The 23,726-nt window shown below is 35.5% G+C and overlaps 1 protein-coding gene across 9 annotated transcripts in view; it reads right to left on the reverse strand.

Moving 5' to 3' along the window:
• The window catches only part of FRYL (FRY like transcription coactivator), a 133,795-nt gene that overhangs the window by 31,745 nt on the left and 78,324 nt on the right, over positions 1 to 23,726 (reverse strand). For 8 of the 9 annotated variants that reach the window (XM_062492759.1, XM_062492758.1, XM_062492757.1 and 5 more), the window contains 22 exons: positions 23,312 to 23,484; positions 22,706 to 22,866; positions 22,065 to 22,175; positions 21,043 to 21,197; positions 20,693 to 20,792; positions 19,514 to 19,682; positions 18,481 to 18,740; positions 17,158 to 17,298; positions 16,513 to 16,681; positions 15,130 to 15,214; positions 13,215 to 13,327; positions 10,762 to 10,912; positions 10,344 to 10,447; positions 9,601 to 9,786; positions 7,730 to 7,934; positions 6,749 to 6,870; positions 6,076 to 6,266; positions 5,293 to 5,387; positions 3,673 to 4,280; positions 2,988 to 3,085; positions 1,827 to 1,997; positions 719 to 859 (listed from right to left, as the gene is read on the reverse strand). In XM_062492759.1, coding sequence (XP_062348743.1) covers positions 719 to 859; positions 1,827 to 1,997; positions 2,988 to 3,085; positions 3,673 to 4,280; positions 5,293 to 5,387; positions 6,076 to 6,266; positions 6,749 to 6,870; positions 7,730 to 7,934; positions 9,601 to 9,786; positions 10,344 to 10,447; positions 10,762 to 10,912; positions 13,215 to 13,327; positions 15,130 to 15,214; positions 16,513 to 16,681; positions 17,158 to 17,298; positions 18,481 to 18,740; positions 19,514 to 19,682; positions 20,693 to 20,792; positions 21,043 to 21,197; positions 22,065 to 22,175; positions 22,706 to 22,866; positions 23,312 to 23,484 — 3,709 coding nt within the window. The remainder of the gene's footprint in view (positions 1 to 718; positions 860 to 1,826; positions 1,998 to 2,987; positions 3,086 to 3,672; positions 4,281 to 5,292; positions 5,388 to 6,075; positions 6,267 to 6,748; positions 6,871 to 7,729; positions 7,935 to 9,600; positions 9,787 to 10,343; positions 10,448 to 10,761; positions 10,913 to 13,214; positions 13,328 to 15,129; positions 15,215 to 16,512; positions 16,682 to 17,157; positions 17,299 to 18,480; positions 18,741 to 19,513; positions 19,683 to 20,692; positions 20,793 to 21,042; positions 21,198 to 22,064; positions 22,176 to 22,705; positions 22,867 to 23,311; positions 23,485 to 23,726) is intronic. The other variant, XM_062492756.1, reaches the window with a different exon arrangement.

Raw genomic sequence — 23,726 nt, forward strand, 5'->3', positions numbered from 1 at the left:
CCCATCAATAACAAAACATCCAGGGAACATGACTTCTCCTGGTTAGTTATGATTAAACCATTTGACTGAAATACATTTGGCAATAATGGAATTCAGAGAAAAAAGAAGAGAATGTTTTGCACTGAAATGGTTTTATGCTCTAGGCATTTTTATAAAATCTTTCAGTATGATGCTAGACTTTCTTCTGTGAAATAGATTTTCAGTATATTTGTGTTTTGAGTACAAAGGCTTAAATTACCTTGGGCAAAACACTGTGGTTCATCTTTCGGGGACTTTCTTTTAAAAAATGTACTCAATTTTGTTAAGGTGCACTTTAAAATTCCTCATGGATATATTACTGAGAGTGATTAAAATATTCATTTAACCATAAAATTTTCTTTTTAAAACATATACACATAAATAAAACATTTGTGCAGCTTAGCAGTGAACACTTCCTTGTATATTAATACCTGAAGGATCATCTTCTCTGACTACATATGACAAGTTGCCTACATCTGTAAATAGATGCACATTCATCCAGATAACTCGTTCCACCAGATGCAAATCACATTGGACAAATACCAAAGCATCTAGTGAATTAAGAACATAGGGAAAAAAAAATCCCTATAGAATCTGACTACAAGCAACTATTTTTGTATCTGAAATAAATTCCCCCCAAAATTCAAGTGTAATCTTGATAGTGAGTAAACAGGCTTTTACAGTTTAACCGAGTACCTACCTGAACATATTTACCAATAACTTTTATGATTTCCAAATTAAACTGCTTCACTGGAGCTGTGGATAGGTCAATATGACTCAGAAGACTATAAATGATCTGCAGCAAGGACTGTTGCATACTGGACAAGCCTTTCTCTAGCAGCTAAAAAAAGGTTTTTAAAATACAAAATTTAATCAGGGCCTTTGATGTAGCAAAAAGTAAAAGCATACATTAAAATACAGCTAATTTCTACACACATTTATTTTTCCCTTCGAGAAACTTAAATGGATGACTTCCTGTTTTGCAAACTTTTGCTTTAGCACTGAAAAACAGCAATGCAACAGCACAATGGTTTTTGTCCTAATTCATTTTTTCCCCCGAATTTTGGCATATTTTAGCACAGATCAAAAGCACCTAACAGTAAAACACTTTCCACTAAATAAAAGTGTTCATACTAATTCACAATCTTAAAACTAAATGAAAAACAATTACAGCAACACCTTAAAGAAGGTTGGTAAATGCAGTTTTACAAGCAAAATTGGTACATAAAAAGTAATTTGTAAGAATGGACAGATTTTTTAAAATGTCTCCACCAGTTTGAAGGGATACACTTCAAGGACAACCTCTATAAGCTTTCATACAAAGTAATTAACAGCTTTCCTGTATGAATGGCTGGCAGAATAATACACTGATTTCTAGAATTTAAGCTATCATTTTCTACATTATGCACAACTGAACTTTGCAATTTGTTTTTAAAGTTATGGTAAAGATGTGCACCTGACTAAAGAAGGTCTCCTAAAATTTGCATTAAGCTCATTTTGCTAAAGCCAAGACAGTGTACATTCATGTAGTACCAAATATAAGCATCTACTGCCAAACACCACTCTCACAAAAGGGGATCTTTCATTAGAGGGATTATCATCTCAAGGTGTATATAATTACTGCACTCCAAAATGGCAGCAGTCATCCCTTTTCTACATCCTAGAACATTTTAGTAATATTTTCCTGTTTATATATGCTTTATATGCTTATATGAATAAATGCTTTATTCCCCTCGATACTCCGAATCATGAGAAATTAGGAATTGGCGATGAATTATAAACATGAGATACTTCTAGTAAAAATTTACCTCTGCAAGGTAAGTTATGAGGCTAAATGTGGCATCTGAGAAAGAATCATGCAAGTATCTACACACTACATTAATCCAGTTAGAACAGTCTCTGGAATAACTGTGTGTACTGTATAAACTCATCATGTGAGCCAGATTGGCAAGAGTTGGTGACTTCTCCTCGGCACAAACCTGAAAAGCAAAACCACATTTAATTATATTAGAAATATATTTTTTAAATCCAAGTATTCATGAGTCGTCATGCGCTTCTCCCAGATTGCACTCTAAGATTTCATTTCCAAGATTTCACTTCAGTTATTTTCTAGTAAGTGAAAATCAAACCAATCGCACAAGCACGACCTACAGTTTCTGTTGAATTTTGGTACTGTGGCATCGATGTTCCAAGTTTATCTACTCATCATACATTTGGTATGATCAAGCAATATCCCTCATTCAAGTAACACAAGGATTTAAGGGCAGCAGTAATTTCTGCACTTGCATCAGGCACATACTCTTTGAGTCAGCCTGTGCACAGCTTAGTGGTTCACATGTCGCAGCCTGGGCAGACAGAGGTGTGACTGCATCTCCCGTGCCAGACAGCTCTTATCTATTCCCCCTTTCACATTCTTCCCTAAAACAAAGACTCTGTCAGGCCAGTGCAACACCATCCTGGCTGACAACAGCTGGTGTACACCATGTACTGCTTTAAGAGCCACTACAGTTCAGAAATATTTCAAGTTTGCTGTGTACAAGTAACAGAAAGAACGTACAATCTTTTCTTCTCTGTCTACCAGTAAGAATCACGTCCTTCTCATAAGAAATTTAGGAAGCATGCTTAAAATGTGATTAGGTTGACATTCAAAATTACAAATAGAAAAATCAGACAAGTAAGAAAAAAGTAAATTATATCAGTAGGAAGAAAATTTGTTCTTGAAATCTAAATTTTACAGAATGAGCTAAATGAGTTTTTTCATTGACAAACAAATTCAGGGATTGATACAAGGTCCAGCTATATAAATTAGACTGGATCACATCTTTAAAATATGACCTCTTATAATTATGTATATATTACTATTAGAATCACATATAAATATTACATAAGGGACCCCCCCAAAAAAAATACAGAAACAATACTGGTATGCATATCCTCCTGGATACTTCTCTAAGCATCATGTTACATACCTTTGCAATCCTGTCAGCTGTTTCTTTACAAAACTGAGTTGGGTTATCAAAATGTTGTATCAGATGAGGAAGTAGGCACAAGATGTTTAGGGGAAATCCTAAACACATACATAAACAGAGTTATATGAGCCCTTAAGTTTTTTAATATGACTTAATTTAATGGGGAGTTAGCCAGTATTTAAAACTCTTACAGCACAACACATACTTTCACAGATACATAAATTATGTGAACACATACATTTACCTAAGTATGTATGTATGACCAACGCATAAAAATGTGTCTGTGTTAGGTATAAAAATGCATGATGAAAATAAAATCATCACTGGACCAATTAAGCAAAACTCCCATGAAACTAGATAGTTTTAGGCACTATGTCACATTGTTTCTAAAAATGTGTAAAATAGTGCTAATTGAGCTAGTCAGCACAAGATCATGAAAAACAATACTCAGCTCTTAAATCTCACTTGCAAACAATAGCCAATGCATGAAGTTTACATGCAATCCTGCTTGTGAGCTAATCATAGTCTGTAACTTATTCCCTCTGTGTAGCAGTGTAATATGGACAACTCCAGAAAGCACGTAACAGAAGTGTTTCTTTAAGGCAAATGCACAATTACTACTGAATTTGACTCCACTTAATTTGACGAAAAAATAAAATTTTTATCGCATGTTTATTAAAGATACCTGCTAACTGAGAAGGATCCACCAAAGCGTGCCGGGAAATTGTGATGAGTTTACTAAGGAGATGAACTGTCATTTCTTGTGTAGAGGCTGAAGTAAAGCCTTTCAGGAAAAGCTGCTGAAGGCCAGGAAAATTATTCCATTTCAGTTTATTCTGCACCTCTTCTATCTTTTCCCGACTGTCCGATTTATCCAGAGGCATGTGAATAAGAAGCTTGTTGAGTAGCTTGAGAGCCAGAAGGTATTCATACTCATAATCTGACTCCAGCAACGAAGCTGCAATCCAAAATATGGTGGCCATCAAGTTGACAGGATCAGTAGTGGGCTGCACATCATACATCCCTCCCTCCCTTAGGGAGGAAAGGCTTCTAGTCCTTGCCAAACTTCCACCATGATTTATCCTTCCATCCATTATATCCAGTGTGTTGCTCCGTCGCCGGTCACCTCTCCGCTCACTGATTAAATTCAGTCTCAAGGAATTACTCCTTGTATTGCTGTAGTATCCCAAACAACTGCTGCTATTAATGGGACTTGTGCTTAGATTTATCTGTCCAGTGCTTTTCCTATTAGCTGCATACTTGTTTCCCATTACAGAATCGTGGTATGAGGTTCTAAAATGAAAATCAGTATTACACAATGTTACATGCAAAATACTTTAGTAACAGAGAGTTTAGAAAAAGGGAAGAAAGAAAAAAGATATTACACTAATCACATATACATGCAGTGAATACTCCGGTTCATCACTCTAAGAGTATTATAATACATGTAAATACAGGATTTCTGTATCTATTAAAATATCCTTATAGAATAAGAACAAGACTGCAGCATCCTGTTATCTCTTCTACCAAATCTGTTACAATCCCAGAATACCATAAAAATTACAGCAAAATCAGAAAAATTAGCCCATAGCATGTAAAAGACTATGTGTAAGTGATGATCTAGCATCCCAAATTATTTAAAGACGTGATAAAAGTAGATAAATGAACAAATTAATACAATTATTACCACGTATTTGTCAGAGGTACCTGACCTAGGAAACTCACCACCTTTGCATTCTGATAATGAGAAACTGAATGCATTCCTAGCAATCGCAGTGTTTTCAAAAACTTTGTGAGGAAGTCAAATAAATACAGATGTCTGTACATTTAGGGATTTTTTTTTTTTTTTTAGTTTGATAAAAATTCATCAAGGTAACTACTCAAACTGTAATGAGACAAACAAATGAGACAGACTGCTCAATTACACTTCTTATATATGGACAACAAACCTGAGGCCTAAGAACGATCAACATTTTCAGAGCCTTTAAATTCAAGAAGTTTAAAAAGAACTGACAATATTGCAAAACTGAGCCATAAGAAACTCCTTATAGAAAATACCTTTTTAACAAAAAAAAACTGAACCCAAGAGGGTAAATCAGAAAGGCAGTAAGATGTCCTTTTCAGGAAATCTAGATTCTTACAAGTTTTGCTTGAGGCAGAATGATAAAAACATATCAGAGAAAGCAATTTTTCTATATGGATACAATTATTCTGCGAAGATGACAAGAAATTATTTCCTTACATTTATAATACAGATTTTTAACAATTCAAATGTACAAAAAGATTAACCAATAAAAGAACTTACTGAGAAAGGGCAGAAAGCAGATCATAATGCTTCATGGTTTCAGCCAATGTATCAATAGCAGATTCTAAAGTCAAAAGCAGCTCTATGACGAAACCCTGGGGAAAGCCACAGGCCATAATTATAAATTATGCAGTATGCACAAGGAAGATCACAGAAAATCTACTGAGTAGTAATATAAAAATATAAAATCAGTATCTAAATTATTTCATACTTCAATTAGAACACAATCCTCATGAGACAGCAAGTTAGCAGTATAGCTTCAAGACAAGGAAAAACTTCCATTTATTTATAAGCATTTACTGAATGAATTCCAGTTTGCATTGTTTTTAAGGATGGATTGAAGGATGAAGTAATTCAGACTCATTATGAAGTATTAAAAGATCAGATACATTCTTAAGATTTACAGTGACACTAAGTTGAATGATTGTTATCACTTTATCAGGTAAGGTTCTTCACACAAGAAAACCTAAATAATTTCTTATATGGCTGATCTCAGTATTGTCTAACAATGAATGAAGTGGTGTCTACAGGAAACAGATGTATCAAACTCTCTGAAAGGGCCTATTGCTGTAGAAGAGAATGTGCACAACTTTTCCTCAGTTAATTAGGTGAAATTCAGGAAATGTCATGATTAAAACTGTTTTGATGTTTAAAATACTTAAAAATAAAAAGCAACTTAATAAAGCAATGATTTCAAATTTTGCTGTCATTGACCTAATAATGCACGCACATAATTTAGGCAGATTTAGCTTTTTAGTAAAGTGGGGGCAAAATCTGAATTACCTGAGCTTCTTCTCCTGCATCTCCAACAGTTTCTACTAATCTGGAGAGAACATCAGAAAGTGTGGATGGGGTGAGAGGCTGCTTCAGAGCTCTGAAAATCTGAAAGGACCTCCCAGCATAATGGCGAGAGGAGCAGGAAAGCGCGGTTTGCAAAGCAACTTCACTGAGACGATGCTCCAACTGATATCCTCCTATTAAAGCAAAAAAAAAAAAAAAAAAAATTCAAGCAACACTGCTTTATAAAAAACAAGTCAACCCGAATTTACTGAAGAGTAAATTGCCAAAGTCATTCCTAAAATTAAAATATTCTCATATCCTCTACATTTCTCTCAAGAACTATTAGTCTCAAAAATCTTTATAGGAATATAAACATGTGTTCCCAATATTTAATGCTAGAGAGGCTTGCAGACAATAAAACATTTATGAATTGAATATTAACTGTTCACAAGAAATTAGTAAGATATTTTATCTAATTCCTAGAAGATTATATTTAAATCTGTTGTAACAGAAACATAATCTGAAGTGAGCAATATACAAGAAAACCTATTATTTAGAAGCAGTAATTACCTAGAGTGGTTTTATACATAACCTATGGGTTTATATGTATTAAAAAGTATTTATTTAGTTTGCAGTCTTGCACATTCAGTCATGTATTGTCTGTTTTCTAACATACCTGAGCTAGACTGTTTAAATATAGATACCACATGCTTTAAAAACACAGTTAACTGTTCAGCACTCTTTATATTAGGGTTTTTGGCTGAAACATCTTCATGATTCCAGAGTGGGCCTCTTTTCCTAAAAAATACAAAAAGAGAGTTAACAGAATATAACACATAGCCATTGTCCTTAATATTATTTAAATGAAATTTGAACCTTAAGGTTAATTGCAAAAGAATCTACTCTGTACCACATAAAAGAAACCATCTAGTAGTGCAGGCATGAATTGCAAAGAATTTTGACAGCTGACCAGTATTATCCAATATACAAGAAGTTAAGACGAAATGAAAAGCAATGTATCAGTTCCAATTGAAATAAGTGGGTAAGAAGATGGAAGAGATGTTCTCAGGTATAGTTACTGTGCAATAGTTGGGTCTCTAAGAAAGAACTAGTACAACCACCACCACTATGCACTTCCTAACTTCCTTTCTTCCCATTTCCATCAATACACCACACTGTTATAAATTTAGGCTGAGGTAAAAAAAAAGTATCAAAAGCACGGAGAAACAGGTAGGATTTCAGATTTACACCATCTTGAAAGCTTAATATAAACCATCATACAAACTGCACAAATTTGGATGATTTTACAGATGTCCTTTGCAATAAATTCCTCATTTTAGAATAGACAGCTCTCTACTACCAGGCAATCCTCAAACAGCACACAGATCTTGCAGCTCCCTATTCATCTCGATGCATTCCTGCCCTAATTCAGAATAAAACATGGCAAAATACTTTTAAACAGTCAGGACTTGAAAGGGTGGTCCAAATTCTCTGGAAGTGTTGGAAAGTTAGAGATTTTCATATGTGTATCACATAAAAACAGTTACTTTGGTGATAAAACAGACACAGAATTAGACAACATAATGCTAAATAACAGGAAGTTTGCCATTTTCCCACAAAACACATGTTTTAACAAAAATAAAAACTGAAATCTTACCTTGAGGTAATAAATTCTATAAGAGTTTTCACTTTTTCATCCTGCTCTACTGAAATGTCAACCTCATTGAGGATTGTGTTGTGCAGTTGAGAAATGGCAGCACTTGTATTTCCTAAACTGATGCTAGAAGAGGTAGAACTTGAACTAAGCCCTGAGTCTGTCATTGGGGAGGGCTGGTAATCAGGTATAAAATCATGAACACCTGCTGAAATTGAGACAAGATATTTATGCACTTTTAAGTTGACAGTTGATATTAAATATATAAAAATAAGAAATAGCCCTCTAAAAAGATCAGCAACTTAGTAAATGTAATGAGAATACTTAGAATAAATTAATGGATGCAATAATTTCAGTAAAATCAACCAGTCTTATATATGCAAATTGATTTGACTTACATGAACTTTAATTGGGAACTGCTAGATCCCTTGTTAAAACCCCTGTATTATCCTTAATTTTTACTAATAGTTTGAGAGCTCATCAGCTTCTGAGGCATCTCAACTTAATTTAAAAAATTCTACAGACTATTTCCTACTGATGAGCAGATATTTTTTGTTAAAACCCAGTAGCAGTGTAACTGACAGTACTTGAAATCAGTGAACACTAAGTAGAATCTACTGAATGGACTCGAAGCAGAGCCCTTGTGGCTGTACAAAGTTTCTCTGAATTTAGCCTGATCTTGTGACCAGAAGATTTTTCTCTTCCATATCAAGAATCATGTGGCAATAAAATACAACTGCAGTGACTCCTCACAGTCTATCCATCTGTGAGGGTCTGAGACAAAGTAAACTACCAAGGAAAACTGTCAGGGCCCTTGACTGTAACTCTTGTACTTAAATAAGCATAAGACACACTGACCCACCACAAATTTTCACTATAGAACCACAGAATTTGGACTGGGGTATTTGAGCTTAGCCAGCTCAAATAAAATTTAAAATCAGCTTGTCCAATTTTTTGCTAGGCGTGCAAACCTGTAAACACTTTATCCTAATCCTCAGATGGAAATGTTTGATGCTGACCTTATTCTAGTTTCTATCAGACATCTTTGTTTTACTGTGTCATGTTTAGACAGTTTTATCTAATACCTTAAAGATTAGGAAGGGAATGGTTTGTATATGCCACTGAGTAGATGCACCATTAAAGTTCTGCCAAACAGATTAATATAAAATAATCCTTCCACTATACAAAGTGGAATTTAATTCCTCATTGCTAGGAAAAGCCAAATCCACAAAGTAGATGACTACTTTTGCTAAGTAATTGCTGATGTGAACGAAATAGAACAAAAAATTGTATGGCAATATGCTGCCACCTACTGAAATAATATGAAATACTAAATTTATAAAAAACCCAAGTATGTCAACACAAACTACAATACAGTCTCACCATCAGAATATTCCCTTCATAAAGAGATACACAGAAGTATGAAGTGTACTGTATCATTGCAATATTGTGAAGTTAAGGTGAATATTAAAAAGTAGTATCTCAAAAAAAATTCTGATAGCCAATAGAGAACAAAATCACAGCTCAAAAAACCTGGAAATTTTAACATGCTATAAACAAGTAAGAGATGTATCTTCTTGGTTTTTATTTTCAAAGGCATCATAAAAACTTCTGTATTAAAGTTCTAAAGCATAGAGCTCCCTCTTTGATTTCCACTACTCTTCATCATTCAGCTGTGCTCCCTACTTTGATGAGTGAGCACGAAGTGCAAACGAGAATTCCTGTTCATTTTAACTTCATTAAAATCCAGTTAAAAACATTTTAATGCCAAGGCCTCAGGAAAATATTATAAACAACAGAAACGTTAATAATGCCTGTAAGAAGAGGTAACTTCCTCTTTTAACAAAGCAACATGTAATAAATCAAAAGCATACCTGTAAAAGTGTAATCTAAATGGGTAGTTTGCTTGACAGTAAGCACCCTGGACTCATTGAACTCTCTGTTTCTGAGTAGGACAGAAGCAACAGACTGCACATTGCTGCCAGAGCCCATCACTATCAGTAGATGCAAAAGTAGTCGTTTACAATGCTCGTAGACTTCACGGTGACCATGGTCAAAACCTAACACAAAAGGAAAACAGCAAGGTTTTATGATATTCAAAGGACATGCTGAATCACATTATTTTAAAAATAGCAGTATCCAAATTGGTCTGTTATACTTTACCAAATAACAGATATAGAATTCTCTAAACAGGATTTATTTCAGTGCTTCAAAAGCGAAACAACAACATACAGTTTAAACAAACTACATTTATCAGACTAAAACATATCTGATAATCCCAAAGTAATTTTAAGTAAAAAGAGTTTTAAGTAAGAACTTAATCTGTGCTCTGTATGAAAATTATTACACTTAGAAACAGAAAAAAAGTTGAATTTTACTGTTGTCTTCTACAAGAGGTAAAAGTGACTCCCAAAGAAAGTGCCTTAAAACAACATCAAAAAAAAATCTTAATTATACTAATTAAGCTGAAACACATTTAATTGAATTATTTAAAATACTATAAAAATTATCAAATTAATGGGAATTCAATACAATGGCAAAAATTAATTTCAATATCAATAAGAGCAGCTGGGAATCCCTCAGTTTACTACAAGTATTTCTGTAAGAAGTCAGTTACCTATAAAAATTGCATGAAGCAAAAGATGCAAGTATCCTCCCCATTCCACCTTTACACTGTGGTCAACTATCAAATCAGTCAAAAGAATCACTGCTATATTGCATCTAAAACAAAAAAAAAAATAGTATGTTAGAAGAATGTAACAAGAACTTCATAAAGAGCTGAAACGAGCTTCATATGCTTCTTCAGTCTATAAACATTCACAAAGCTGCATTATAAGGGAAAAGATGAACATTATTAACAAAAATAGAAGCAGATTAAAAGGCTGAGTAATCTTAAATTGCTAGACCTGTGAGTAAACCCACAGAAAACAAATGTATTATCAGCTGCCCTTTAATCTGCTGTGTTCAAATTATTGCATTTGTGCAACACAAATGACAACATAATGAACTGCCACTGGCATTGCCAAAACAGCTACCTGTGAAGTGACATGCCCGGAGGAGAAGTTTCAGGCAAGTAATCCACCAGTGGTGACCAGCAACCTCCAGAAGGTGGGAAAGGGAGAGGCTCTCCTTGATTGTGCTCCATCACCTTCAAACGCCAGTTGGAATACAGAGGCATCGAATCACCTAACACAACAGAAAATTAAATCAGAAATATATTACAATGCATATTTCTGTGTGTTAGTCTTCTGAAGAAATATTTTTTTAAGTTCTTGCAAAGCTGAGATCTAGGAGAAGGGAAGGGGAGCCAGATGTAAACAACAGTACTTAGACAGGTTGGTTTTTTTTTAAGTGGGTATTTCTTTTAGTATAGGGATTCTACAGAAGTTACACACATAACAGAGCAAAGATGTTTTGGAACAGGTTGATCAAAACTATGATAAAAGGCAATGTGATCTGGTGTTATTTCCTTGAATTTCAAACCCCATGCCAGATAGGGAGTTAAGGCTGGGTCCTAAGATTTCACTGAACTCATCTTGAAGAGCATTTCACTGTAGTCTAAGGAAGTATTCCTCAAAAGTACATCTTTATAGGTCTCACAGTAAAACTCCACTAGTGCTGTGTGCCAGATAATGCTGGCCTGATCCATGGGTAACTTGGAAATTGCCACTTTTTACAACAGCACAGCCCAATCCCACTGGCTGATAAAAGTTATTGCTCAGAAAATCACTAAATTTGTCAAGAAAGCACAGAAAGACATTTAATTTTTTATTAAGCAAGCTTCAAAAGTGCAAGAAGAACATCAGCTGTTTGATATGAGAGTATACTGTGTTAACACACCCAAAATACTCTTCTGGCTTAAGTTTCTTTTGGTCTTCAGAACTATCAGTCAAGACTAGAAACAAGGAAACTGCCTCAACAGGTCGGTATCTCAGTGATTCTACCAGCTCTGCTTGGAAGTACAGCTGCAGAAGTTTCAGATGTTCACACATGTATCAGCTCATTATTATCTTCTCCACAGGAAGTCACAAACTTCTTACTGATGGAAGATGTGAAACATCATCTAGTTTAGGATACTCTTGTTGCTATAACAAACAACAAACAAATCTGAAACTGATTCCAGCTATGATTCTGGATAATGCCCATCCATGCAGTAATAAACATTCTGGCTGACAGAAGCCACTAAACTGTAACTGACTCAAAGTTTAGCAGATTCTGCATTAGAATGCCCAGCCCTTACAACAATCTCTGTAGAGGACATTAGGTTTCACCTCCTTGACAGAGGCAGTAAGAACCACAGTCACTTTAATCTTCACATTGTGCAAAACTTCAGTCATTGATTAAGGAGGGCACCAAAAGATGCTAATGGACTCCTGTTGCTTCAATACAGCATGGACAGGATGAGTTCTATACTGACATCTAAAGCTCAAAATGCAGTAGTTTACCTCCAGCTGTTCAGTCACACAACAAATTTAAGGAACAGGCAGAGTTGTACCGTGTGCTGTAACATACCCAAACAACTTAAACAGTATCAAAATCAATGGTCAATAAAAAATTGAGTGAAACCTAAGTCTGTGGGACCACTAGCATGATCGAAATAGATCTGATTATTCCATGCAGGATGAAGTACAAAGCCATTTAAAGTACTAACAACCTGTTAGCTGAAACAGGAGTTTCAGTCAAACAGCTGTTCTACCAAGCACACAGAACCCACTAAGGTAACACATCATTTACTGTCTGACCACAATCCTCTTTTTTGCCCGATTACATGATCATGTTTGGTGTTCCCCAGCACTGCCATGGTGATTTGTATCTTAGGCATTAGTAGGGAAGGAGCCACAGTTAATAAGCCTCTGTTTCGGAAATCTTTCCAAAAGCATAATGGAGCTTCAAGAGAAATTTTTACCTCTTTCCATACCTCTGCGTCTCAGAAAAAACAAAACATAGATCACGAAAAATAACCCAAAACACGTTTTCAAAACAATCTTGGAAATTAGATGTACATAAAGAGATCCTTTGCCCCTGGTATATTTTCTTTTGCTATGGCTTCAAAAAAGTTTAGTACCCTTTTTAAAATAAGCCAAGGAATGCTATCCTTTAAAAGAACAATTACTTGTAATTTTCTTTTTTTAAAAAACTTCTTATTTAAAATCTCATCTTCATCCTGATCATCTGTTTCTTGTGCCTAACTGTCAAAGGAAATAGAGTTAAACCATTTAATTTAGGAAGATGTTCACAACTCATTCCAGAGGACAACAAAAAGAACAAAGCATATTATCTTCCTTGCATATTTTATTGCAGTCAAATGTATGCTAGACTTCAATAGCAGTAGTAAGATAGAAAAAGATGAAAAAATCCTAATTTTAATAGGTTTATGCAAGAAACACTTGATAATACTTATTTATGTTCCACAACCTTCAGTAATAGTATTAACTTGTGAAAATTCTGTGTGCTATTCATAGAAATATTTTAAAATCAAGAATATTACTTTTTTCCTCTTCATATGATCCTCCAGAGCTGCTGCTGTAGCGAGATTCCAGTCTGTGGTGCTGGCGGTTTAAGTTGCTGTTCAGCCCGCTGTAGATGTCTAGGTGTGCGTAGCTGTTGGGGCAAATAAAGCAAAATTAGGAACTGACATTCTGTAACAAACATTAATCAGGGTCTCTGATTAATGTAAAACTGTAAAACTGTATTTCAGCAAAACTCCTATATAAAAAACATTTCATCTTACAAGGATAAACAACATGAGCCAAAGCACCTCAGCCAGGTAAGACATACCTTGTGTAGCAATACCAGACAGGAGATTCAAAGAGATCATCCACTATAAATTGTGTTTCTGTTCCATCATTTTCACTAACATTTAAGCACATTAAAATATTTGTTACCATTTTACATAAGTTCTTCTCACTTTTGAACAAAATAAGGAAATCTATATGTGATCTGGCAGAGACATAAGCATGTACACACTCACAGTGTCCAAGATCCTATGTTGCTGATCTGATATACTATTAAAAAAATCAGAGAAATGAGAGTGCTAAATGCATCATTTCCAAACTGTTTCTACATAAGTTTTTAAAATTCTCTCCTCCTGGCAAGTCCAAGATGTAAAGAGTACATCTTATCAAGAAACATATACCCTGGGGAGGTTTAAGACAACCCTACAGTATATGCCAAAAAATCTCACAAAGCTGCCTTCATTACTTTACAAGTTTCTTCAGCTTAAGCCCCCATAGCAGCCAAGGGCTTGTCTGTGCCTTGCTAGGCTGAATTCTGAAAGGCATCTTGCATTCCAGGTTTCTGTGAGTTACTATTATACAGCTCACCTCAACTTAATTTTTAGTACTGGGGTTGCCTCTACCAATATATTTACTATTCTAAATATATTGACATAATTATCCTAAAGAAGGAAAGAAAGTGTTCAGCTGGGAAATCACATCAGAACTGTAATTATTAAAGCTCTGAAGCTGTCAGAAACTCATTTGCGAACTTATGACATAGTTGCTACTCTACAGTAATGACATATGTGCACTCTTTTGCTCATGCTAATTACAAAGTCTCCACTCCCTTTTCCCCTGAAGGTTTGCTATCCATATTAACACAAAGTGACAGCATGCCCACAGTCTGTTACTGCTGAGCTCCAAGTACACAGCCAGACTAAGCGTATATCAACCGTTTGCTTTTCATCAGCCTCAGTCTGGTGAAAAAGACACAGTAAGTGTCTGCCAAATTTCTCCAAAAGATTATGATTAAATAGCTCAAAAATTAGAGAGGGAGAAATCTGTTTTAAAGTTATGTGTAAGGTATCTTGACACAGATACCAGGTATCCAAATACCCCAGTTAGGGAAAATAAACTAGCTTGCAACACATAGGCACTGTTCATTTCCAGTGAGGTAATAAACCAATTTTCAAGTCATAAAATCACAGAATGACTTAGGTTGGAAGGGACTTTAAAGATCATCTGGTTCCAACCTCCCTACATGGGCAGGAACCTTCCACTAGACCAGGTTGCTCAGAGCCCTATCCAGCCTGGCCTTGAACACTTCCAGAGATGGGGCATCCAGTTCTCTGGGCAATGTGTTCCAGTGTCTCACCAACCCCGTATTACAGTACAATTGCTCTCATGTGAACATACACAGTACAGTGTAATAGTAGCTACTTCAGGCCCCAAAACCAATATAGCTGTAGCAATATGATGCCTACTGGGACTGGAGTTCAAACTACAATTGAGGCTGCTACTGCTAATCCCAAACAGTATTCCAGTTCCATTGACATGTATGACATTACATGGAATGTAATGCCTGCAATATAGACATACCTGGAGCTCCTGAGATGGGAGTATTTACAGTAGCTAGCAGGAATTCCTGTAATTCAACTAATAACTGCTCTTTCAGGAGATACTTACTTCTCTTCAATACTGTCTTTCATGTGTTTACTGTCAGGGTTTCCGTCTGTGGGAGCCACCATTGTATTGCTACTAGAAGTGGTACCTGTGAATTATGGACAAGGAAAAAGGTTGGTCGATAAAAAGGAAGAGGAATCTTAAGCATGATCACCTTTATTTACTGGTCCTTGCCCAGAGCCCTAATCAGGTTTATTTTACAGCATTTGGCACAAATACAAAATGAGCCATACAAAATACTTTTGTGTGCAATAAAAGATTGTGAAGTGCCACCATAATTTCACCAACTGGAAAAAATAAAAATAATCTATTCTAGAATATCTTAACTCCTCAATGTAAATTAAGTAGAAAGTTTTGTAAGCAGTCTAGAGACCTATTTCCTATTTTCCTGCATTATACACCTCATAATAATCTGTAAATATAGTTGGACTTTGTTAGCCAGTTAATTCAAACCACAAACAAATTAAGAATTAAAACCTAATATCTTGTGGTGAAGCTTTTAACAATTGGCTTTTAGGAGAAATTTTCAAGCATCACACTGAACTGACAGCCACAACTGGAAGCAATTTTGCACCCTTCCAGCCTTTGCTATTTTAAATTAAAGCGCAAGAGCCTGAGATTTCTTATCATATTTTTAAAATACTTTCAAGAAAAAAGTGCCAACGCCAATCATCTTGTGATCCAGATAACACCATGTGAGAGGTCCAGGCTGCTTCATAACATTGAGAAATTTGCAGCACAAAAGTTAAGGCCTTGCTTAGATATCCTCCCCACATCCGTGTCTTTTGCAGCTCAATTTGATAGATGGATACTCCACCAAAACAAGACAGCTTTTCCCCACTTATCTCAGCATGCTCTTGGATTGAAGCATGAGGTAGACACTTTCGGTATCTTCATCACTTTGGGGGATTTTTGATGATTGATTTATCATTAATAATTTCTAGATAAATTTTCCTAAGTAAGTGAACTTAAATCCTCTTGAAACAATTCCTATGAATGCAGTCTGTGTCTGTAACAGAACTTAAAATATAACAACTTTGATGGATTTACAATTATATACATTTTCCCCATGGTTTGACTGACTAGACATAAAAGTTATATAGTTAGGGTAAACAGTACAAGGTCTGAACACAGACAAAGTCTGATGCATAGATTAGGACAAACCTGTCCCTTGGGAACCTATCAGATGATCTTCAGTAAGAACTCTGGGTACACCAAAAACTGCAGATCTTGTAAAACAAACTTTTAACCTTATTTTTAGAAACAGAATCTTGCATTCCTATTGAATATTTACAAATTCGATCCAGTAGCATAACTCACTAATATCAGCATGTTTATAATTGACATTAATAACAGTTTAAGTTAGTTAAGTCAGTAAATGCTTACCTGAAGTGACAGAGGGGATTTTGTAACTGGATGTAATGCGGTAATATGGTGGATTATCCATATGGGTGACTCCTGAACTGACAGGATCTGTAAGCTGAAGCTCACTCACCAGCTCTTCTAGTAGTTGCATTGTTTTGTCTCTACCCAAATAAACAATGACTTTCTTTACCTGCCATAAAAAAAGATATATACACACATTTATAGGAAGAGATTTGAATACCACAATTTGTTAGAACCAGTATCTACCTGCACTGTAAGCAAGGATACATGAAACTTACTCTACTTTTAAAAGCTACTAAAGTTGCTTTCCGAGCTGTCAGTAGCAGCAAGTATGAGAAACATACCACGAGAGTAGGAAAGTAAATCTTCTGGGTTCCAGTCTTCTGACAAGAAAGTCTGAAAGCATGTCTTATGAACATTATTTAAGCAGAAGATTCTCTTACATAGGTTTTAGCAGCACCTGAGATCAACACTGAAATTAATGTATTCTGATATAATTTCTTTTTGACATTTCACAGTTCTGTTCTATATTATTTATTTATTAAATCCTACCTGACATTTTTGTTTAGTGATTTTCGCTGCTAGACATACTACTAATTTTTAAAATAATAATAAGCACCAATGAGAGATCTGTCACATACTCACATAAGGCAAAAGGCTGGGTTCACTATTCACTCCACAAATACTGATCAAGAAGTGCAAAATTATCTTCAGATTCTTTGGCCAACTGTCTGCCAAAGTAGTCCAGACATTTTCTATCTCTGACCAAGCCACTTCATCACCATACTAGAAAACAAAATAAATATATGTCCTGAAAACTCTATCACAGAATATTGTACCCAGAAGTGATCCATACTGATCAAGTGAAACAGGCTCTAGAAGAAAGAGACATAAATCTTATAGGAAACTGTTGCCTTTTTAATGCTCTTGAATGAGTCTTTCACATGAATTTTTAAAAACACAACCTGGAAATAGCTGTTTCCTTCTACAGACATAAATGCATAAAAATATATCGAAAGATATGTGTACATACTATATATTTCATTGATACATTAGACTGAGGAAGCTGGCCCTTTTTAGTCTAGAGAAGACTGGGGGGGAAGGGGGGAGTGTCTCATTAATGCAAATTAATATCTCAAAGGCCAAGAGGATGGTGCCAGACTTTTTTTTTGGTGGTGCCCAGTGGCAGAACGAGGAACAATGGGCATACACTAAAACACAAGAAGCTCCACCTCAACGTGAAGAAGAATTTATTTCCATTGAGGGTGGCATAGCGCTGGAACAGGCTGCTGAAGGAAGTTGTGAAGCCTCCTTCTCTGGAGAGCAAAAACCCACCTAGACAAGTTCGTGTGTAACATGCTCACAGTGACCCTGCCTTGGCAGGGAGGTTGGTCCTAATGATCTCCAGAGCTCCCTTTCAACTCTAACAATTCAGTGAAATTTAACCCAGTCTCCCAGCTGCTGACACTACTGAATAAAACTCCATGGACCACACACTGACAAGAGCTTTTGACACTGAACAGTTCAAAACATGATGTCTCATCAGTAGGATTCTCATATAACAAGAACTGGCAGGAGCATTGCATATGAGCAATACTTCTTCTCTGTTGGAAGTAGCTATGATAAGAAGAAGGAGAGTCAGTCAGCCTCTGGTATCAAGACAGGTTCCAAAACTCCACTTTGAGATCATTGGTATACAGGCAGTTTGGTATTCACTATCTAGCTAGACATCTGTGCTGCAAAACATTAGTTATATACTGTTACTATATATAACAATTACTCTAACATTCATGTTACATATTATGTATTTCTTGGAATACCTCAAAATTTTAGGGTATAGTTCGGGTACACAAAACACCTCCAAAATATGAACAGTAACTCTTGAAAGCTTTGTCACATGGTATTTTCTTGCATCCTAAACACAACAATCCACTGAAACAAGATAAGCACGTAAGTAATTAATTTTACCTTTGCAGTCATGTACATCAGATTGTTCAGAACCATAGCTGTAGCCTGTGGTGATCCCCAGCCTTCTCCTCGTAGCCATCTCCTACTGTTCACCATCATTTCCCTGTCTTTCAAAGAATCTTCTTCATCTTCATCTTGCCGACGAATGGTTGGCAAAGGTTTCAAGTCTACCAACTCAATATTGTTCATCCATGGCAGCAGATAATGCAGCATCACCTGTCTCCCAGCTGGGTGAGCTGTTTGGATTCTCTGACTTACTTCTGCCATTCAAAAATCAGGTACATACATGAATTCCAAATCAATTATGAGAATTGGCTTGGTGATAACAACAACCATGAGCCCAGCACACCATAATGTAACAATTTTTTGGTTTAGCTGACTAGTGCCATTTCATAATGATACAGTCCATGGTCTTCAGCAGAGCTAACTGAAGACACTGCCAACAGTATGTTAAAGAAATCACATTAGCATGCATATATAGATGTGTGTGTCTGTGTGTGTGTGCGTGCATGCATTCCTCTAATTGAAGGAGGGAACTGAAAAACCTACGGCACAAAAAAATTTACCAAGTTTGGAAAAAAAAACATTTAACATTTTTTCTTCCTTAGATTAGTCCTAGTAGGTTGTTTGTTTTTTTTTTAATTGATGTAAGAGGTTATTATTTTGCAACTGTTTAAAAATGCTACAGAATAATGCATTTAGGCAATCTACAGCAAATAACAGACTAGAGAGAACAATGAAAGAATTACTTTAAAAAACAATTGCAATTTTTTCCATAATGTGATTTTTCCATGGTTATTAGAAAGTTAGTACAAATATTTTTGATCTATGTTCTTTCACCATGAATATATTTCAAACACAAGTGAACAAAACCTGTCACTTAGTAGGCTTTTTTATCTCTATTTGATAAGATGATGCAGTTGTCCTGATTTTAGTGAATTACATGTAAATCAGTGTTTGAAAAATAAGAATGACACATTTTGTACAATGCTTTTAACTTGATAAAGTTTTTTGTTTCATTTTAAAATCGTACCTGAGAAGATAGCAAGTGTCAGTTCAGGATAAGTCCTTGCCAATTCTTCTGACAGTTGATAATAAGACATAGAATACAAATGTGGTAAAGGAGAAGGCTGTCCCAAAACCCCATCCATCCGCTGAACTTCCAGTTTGTGAGCATAACGGAACATCTTTGGTTCCAAAATCTACAACAATAATGTTCAGAATTTGAAGCTAAGTACAGAGATACTGTAGACATTTTTATATAAAAATCACTTCTTAAGTTCATGTATCTACTTTCATTTCTCATCTATGGAGATGTCCATACACTGTGGTAAATTCACAGAAGACTAGCTAAGTTTCATTCTACTTGATAAGTTTCCAGCAATAAAGTTCCAAAATCTGCCATCACAAAATACCATCTTAAATACCAATTTATCTATAACAAAATGTGAAATACTATTTAGCATTTGCATTTCCAAACAATACCAATTTTTGCTCATCTATGAGACATGGACAGCAACAACACCATCTCTGATGTGGTAGACCTGCAGCAGGAGGCTAAAGCACTCTGATACTTTAAAAATCAATTTGGGCTGATCTATCAATAAGGGAGCGACTTCAATGAAGACTTCACAGTTGAATTTAGCTGACAACAAAAACCTTTGAAAAATCTCCATAACTTAAGGTCTGAGCTACTATCAGCACAGATTTTTAAACACTAATGCTCCCTTAAGGTTAAATGACCTCAGAAAGGAATGTACAAAAGTAAATGAACTGGGTAACAAGATTTTCACTGTCATCTCTCCACATGGTAAGAGCACAAAAATCAGAAAACTCACTGCTACCCCAACAGACAGTAAAGGCTTGGGAAGCAATTTGCTTCTCTGTGAGGAGCTTTTGAAAAAATGGAGCTATATAGCACTCTGTTTCAGGGCCAAATCAAGAGAGTCCTGATTTAGGTGGTTTCTTGAAAAAGCAGGTATTATGAAAATACAGGTCTTGAGTGCATGGAAACAGACAGACTTTCAGGGAAGCCTTCTTTCAGCAAACTCTATTAAGGATGTGGTTTAGCTATGTACTAAAACAGAGAAGGAAAAAAACAACATTGTATTTCATTACTGAAGACAACCAAACAAAACCAGATTTTATTTTAATATATAGGACAATTCTTATTTTAAAAGGAAAATATAATAATCAGAATTAGCTTACAAACCTGCAATAGTTGCATAGCAACTTCATAGATAGCCCTAGTAGAATCAGCTGCTTTAAATAGTATCAGATTCAGGAGGGTCACTGTATCACACTGGTAATCCCTATGAAAAAAAATGGCAAATATGAAAAAAAGTAAAATTACATTTGGTTTTCTAAGATTTGAATTTATTTAAGTTTAATTTACAAAGAATATGATAGGGGATAGAATAACATCTTGGAAAGTTTCTTTAATAACACACACACACACAAACAGCAGTGACCTTTTCTCTCCACAGAAGCAAAACCCACAGTTCTACATGAAAGCTCACCCTGAAAATGGAAGTTTCAAAGTTTTGCAAAATGCTGTAGTACCTGTTTTGGAACACGCTGGCTATGGCTTTAAAGCAGCCAGCTGCTACCCGCTTGGAACCTGTGTAACACCGGTCAACGGCCCAGTACATGAGGTTACTCTGGTCAGGATTGAGTTCCAGGAGCAGCATGACTGCCTCACAGCCTAGCTGGTGAACCTAGGGAAGAGTAAATACGTATTTAAAAATGTAGAAAAAAAAGACCAACTTACAAAATGGCATAAAATAGGAGAATAAATATTTAAGAAACCTGAAAACTTTGGAAACACAAAATCTACTCCATCCAAAACCAATGACGTCATAGCCTGAAGTTAGAGCAGATAATTCTACCACACTGTTTACTGTTCAACTTGCACAGTCACAAATTATTGACACAAATAACTAGAGCTCTACTGACATTTTTTTCCATTCAGCTCCAATGCTAGTTTGAGCAATTTACCATTTTTATGTCTTGCACTGAAACACTGGCCTGAAAGCACTAGATACAGAGAAGCATTTACGCACGTGCAGGAATTCCAGTGGGATACAAGGGATAGATCTGCATGGAGACTTGCAACTTCCCTGGAATCAAAGTAGCCCACAGGAGCTGTATTTTTATGTGGTCCTAGCATTATAGGGCAATAGAGGTCCTACCTTTAAAGCTTGCCTTACTGTTCAGGTGAAAAGCTCGGTCTTACTAACTACAAAGAACCCTAAGGAACTCTACAGTCTCACATGAGTTCATGTTCAAAATCTCATCCCCTTTAAATATGTGGAACACCTGACTTATTACTACAACTTAACATGGTTGATCAGTTTATAAACAATATACAGTGCTACAGCCCTTTTCCTTTCCTTTTCCATTCTGTTTCTCGGTTCTTAGGCTGTGATTAGGGACCACCTTCCTCAACAGGGTGAAGGACAGTGCAAAACCCTGCATTACTAAAAAAAGCTGTGAGCTTAAGTACAGCATTTAGGCAGATCTGTCTGCAAACACACTAGAACATGTATTTGAAGGCAAAGTGATGTTGACATTGTCTATGTTACCTTTTTATCTTGTGAATCCAAAATATTATCCAGCCATTTGTACAAATAGCCATCAGATGAAAGCCCAACGTTGTCTGCAACAGGGCCACAACACAGTACAGCAGACATAGCCTTTGGAAAGTAATTGAAAAACACATTTTAACAACTCAGATACAGGAAGTACTCCTACCCAGTCCATTAAAATATCAGATAATTAAATTCTAACCTGTTAAGAGAGGACGACCAAGGGTAATAAAAATGTGTAACATTTTATTCAAGAAATTATTATATCATATTTTCTCAACTTTCAAATACAAGGAAGGGTCAATACTCAGAGGCTGACATATTGAAGAGCTAATACACCTAAGAGTTAATACAGTTTCATAGCTAATGTACATTTAGATGAAAGCCTTTAACTTAAGCAAATGAGAACTGAAGTCACAGGAAGGGAACATTGAGTGGTAATTGTAAGAAATTCCTATAGCAAGTGCAATATTTACAGTAAAGGAAAAGCTGAACTGTCATAAATACACATGTAAGCAGAAGGAATAAAAAGGCACTAAAACACTGATGTGGAAATCACATCTAAAAAGCCCAAATGTTAAATTTACATCATGTTGACATAACAAATCTATTTCCAAAATTCAAAAGCGTTAACATACCTTTAATGCACAGTACTGATGTCTGTTTATTCGCATGTTTCTATCACTGTATCTGTCCAGGGGAGTAAACATGATACTAAAAGGACCTGCCCAATGACTGAACAGCATGAATAGACTGTGGCGGAGACTCTGCTGTGGGAAGACACTTCTTCTCTGGTGTACTGTAAGAAAAGCCCACAGTCATACACACTGCTCTTGTAATTCTTCACGATAAAGCATTTAACACAAACAGACCCAAACTGTGAATATAAAAGGAAGAATCCATGTAAATACCCACTATTATTTTTACACTACAATGCCTGGATGTAGGTTTACTATTGTCCTGTTTAATGCCAGTAGTATAGAGGAATAAGGTATTTATTAGTCCGCAGAACTCAAATACACAGACAATCAACAGGACTTTGTCAACCAGTAACAAAAATTTCTCTTAAAACTCATACTGCTAAAGTTATACTCAAAACTGATCTCTCAAATTATTTTATTAAAAGTATTCTGAAAGTTCAGATTAAAAGTGCCTTTTTGTTTACTTTCTGTTTGGTTGGACTTTTTTTTTTTTAAATGTACTGCATATTAAATACAGTAATCAGAAGTTGCATTTTTACATACCTGGAACATTTTGTATGATATTTGCCACTAAGGCACTAAAATGGCATCGGATATCTTTCAATGTATCAGAATCCTTTTCATTTTCTGCTTCTAGGAGTTGTCTTGTTAGATCAACATACTCAAGTAGAGTGTTGTTGAGGGAATGTGTTTCATTATCAAGGCCACCACTTGCACTGAAAGAAAATAAATTTAGAAAATCGAAGAGCACTATAATTACATACAATGTTTGAAAAGCACCCTCATTTTTTTATTATTTTTAAAAAACCCTACACCCTCATCATGGCAAATACTTAATTTAAAGCAATTTCTTCATCCAGCTTCTACTTCAGCATTAAAATAAAAAACCCAAGAGAAAGCAAACTAAGAATCAAACCTAATTATCTGAAGTCACTCATCCTTCCATGGAACTTACACT

Source organism: Cinclus cinclus, chromosome 5, assembly GCF_963662255.1.
Source record: "Cinclus cinclus chromosome 5, bCinCin1.1, whole genome shotgun sequence".
In the NCBI taxonomy this organism is placed as follows: Eukaryota; Metazoa; Chordata; class Aves; order Passeriformes; family Cinclidae; genus Cinclus; species Cinclus cinclus.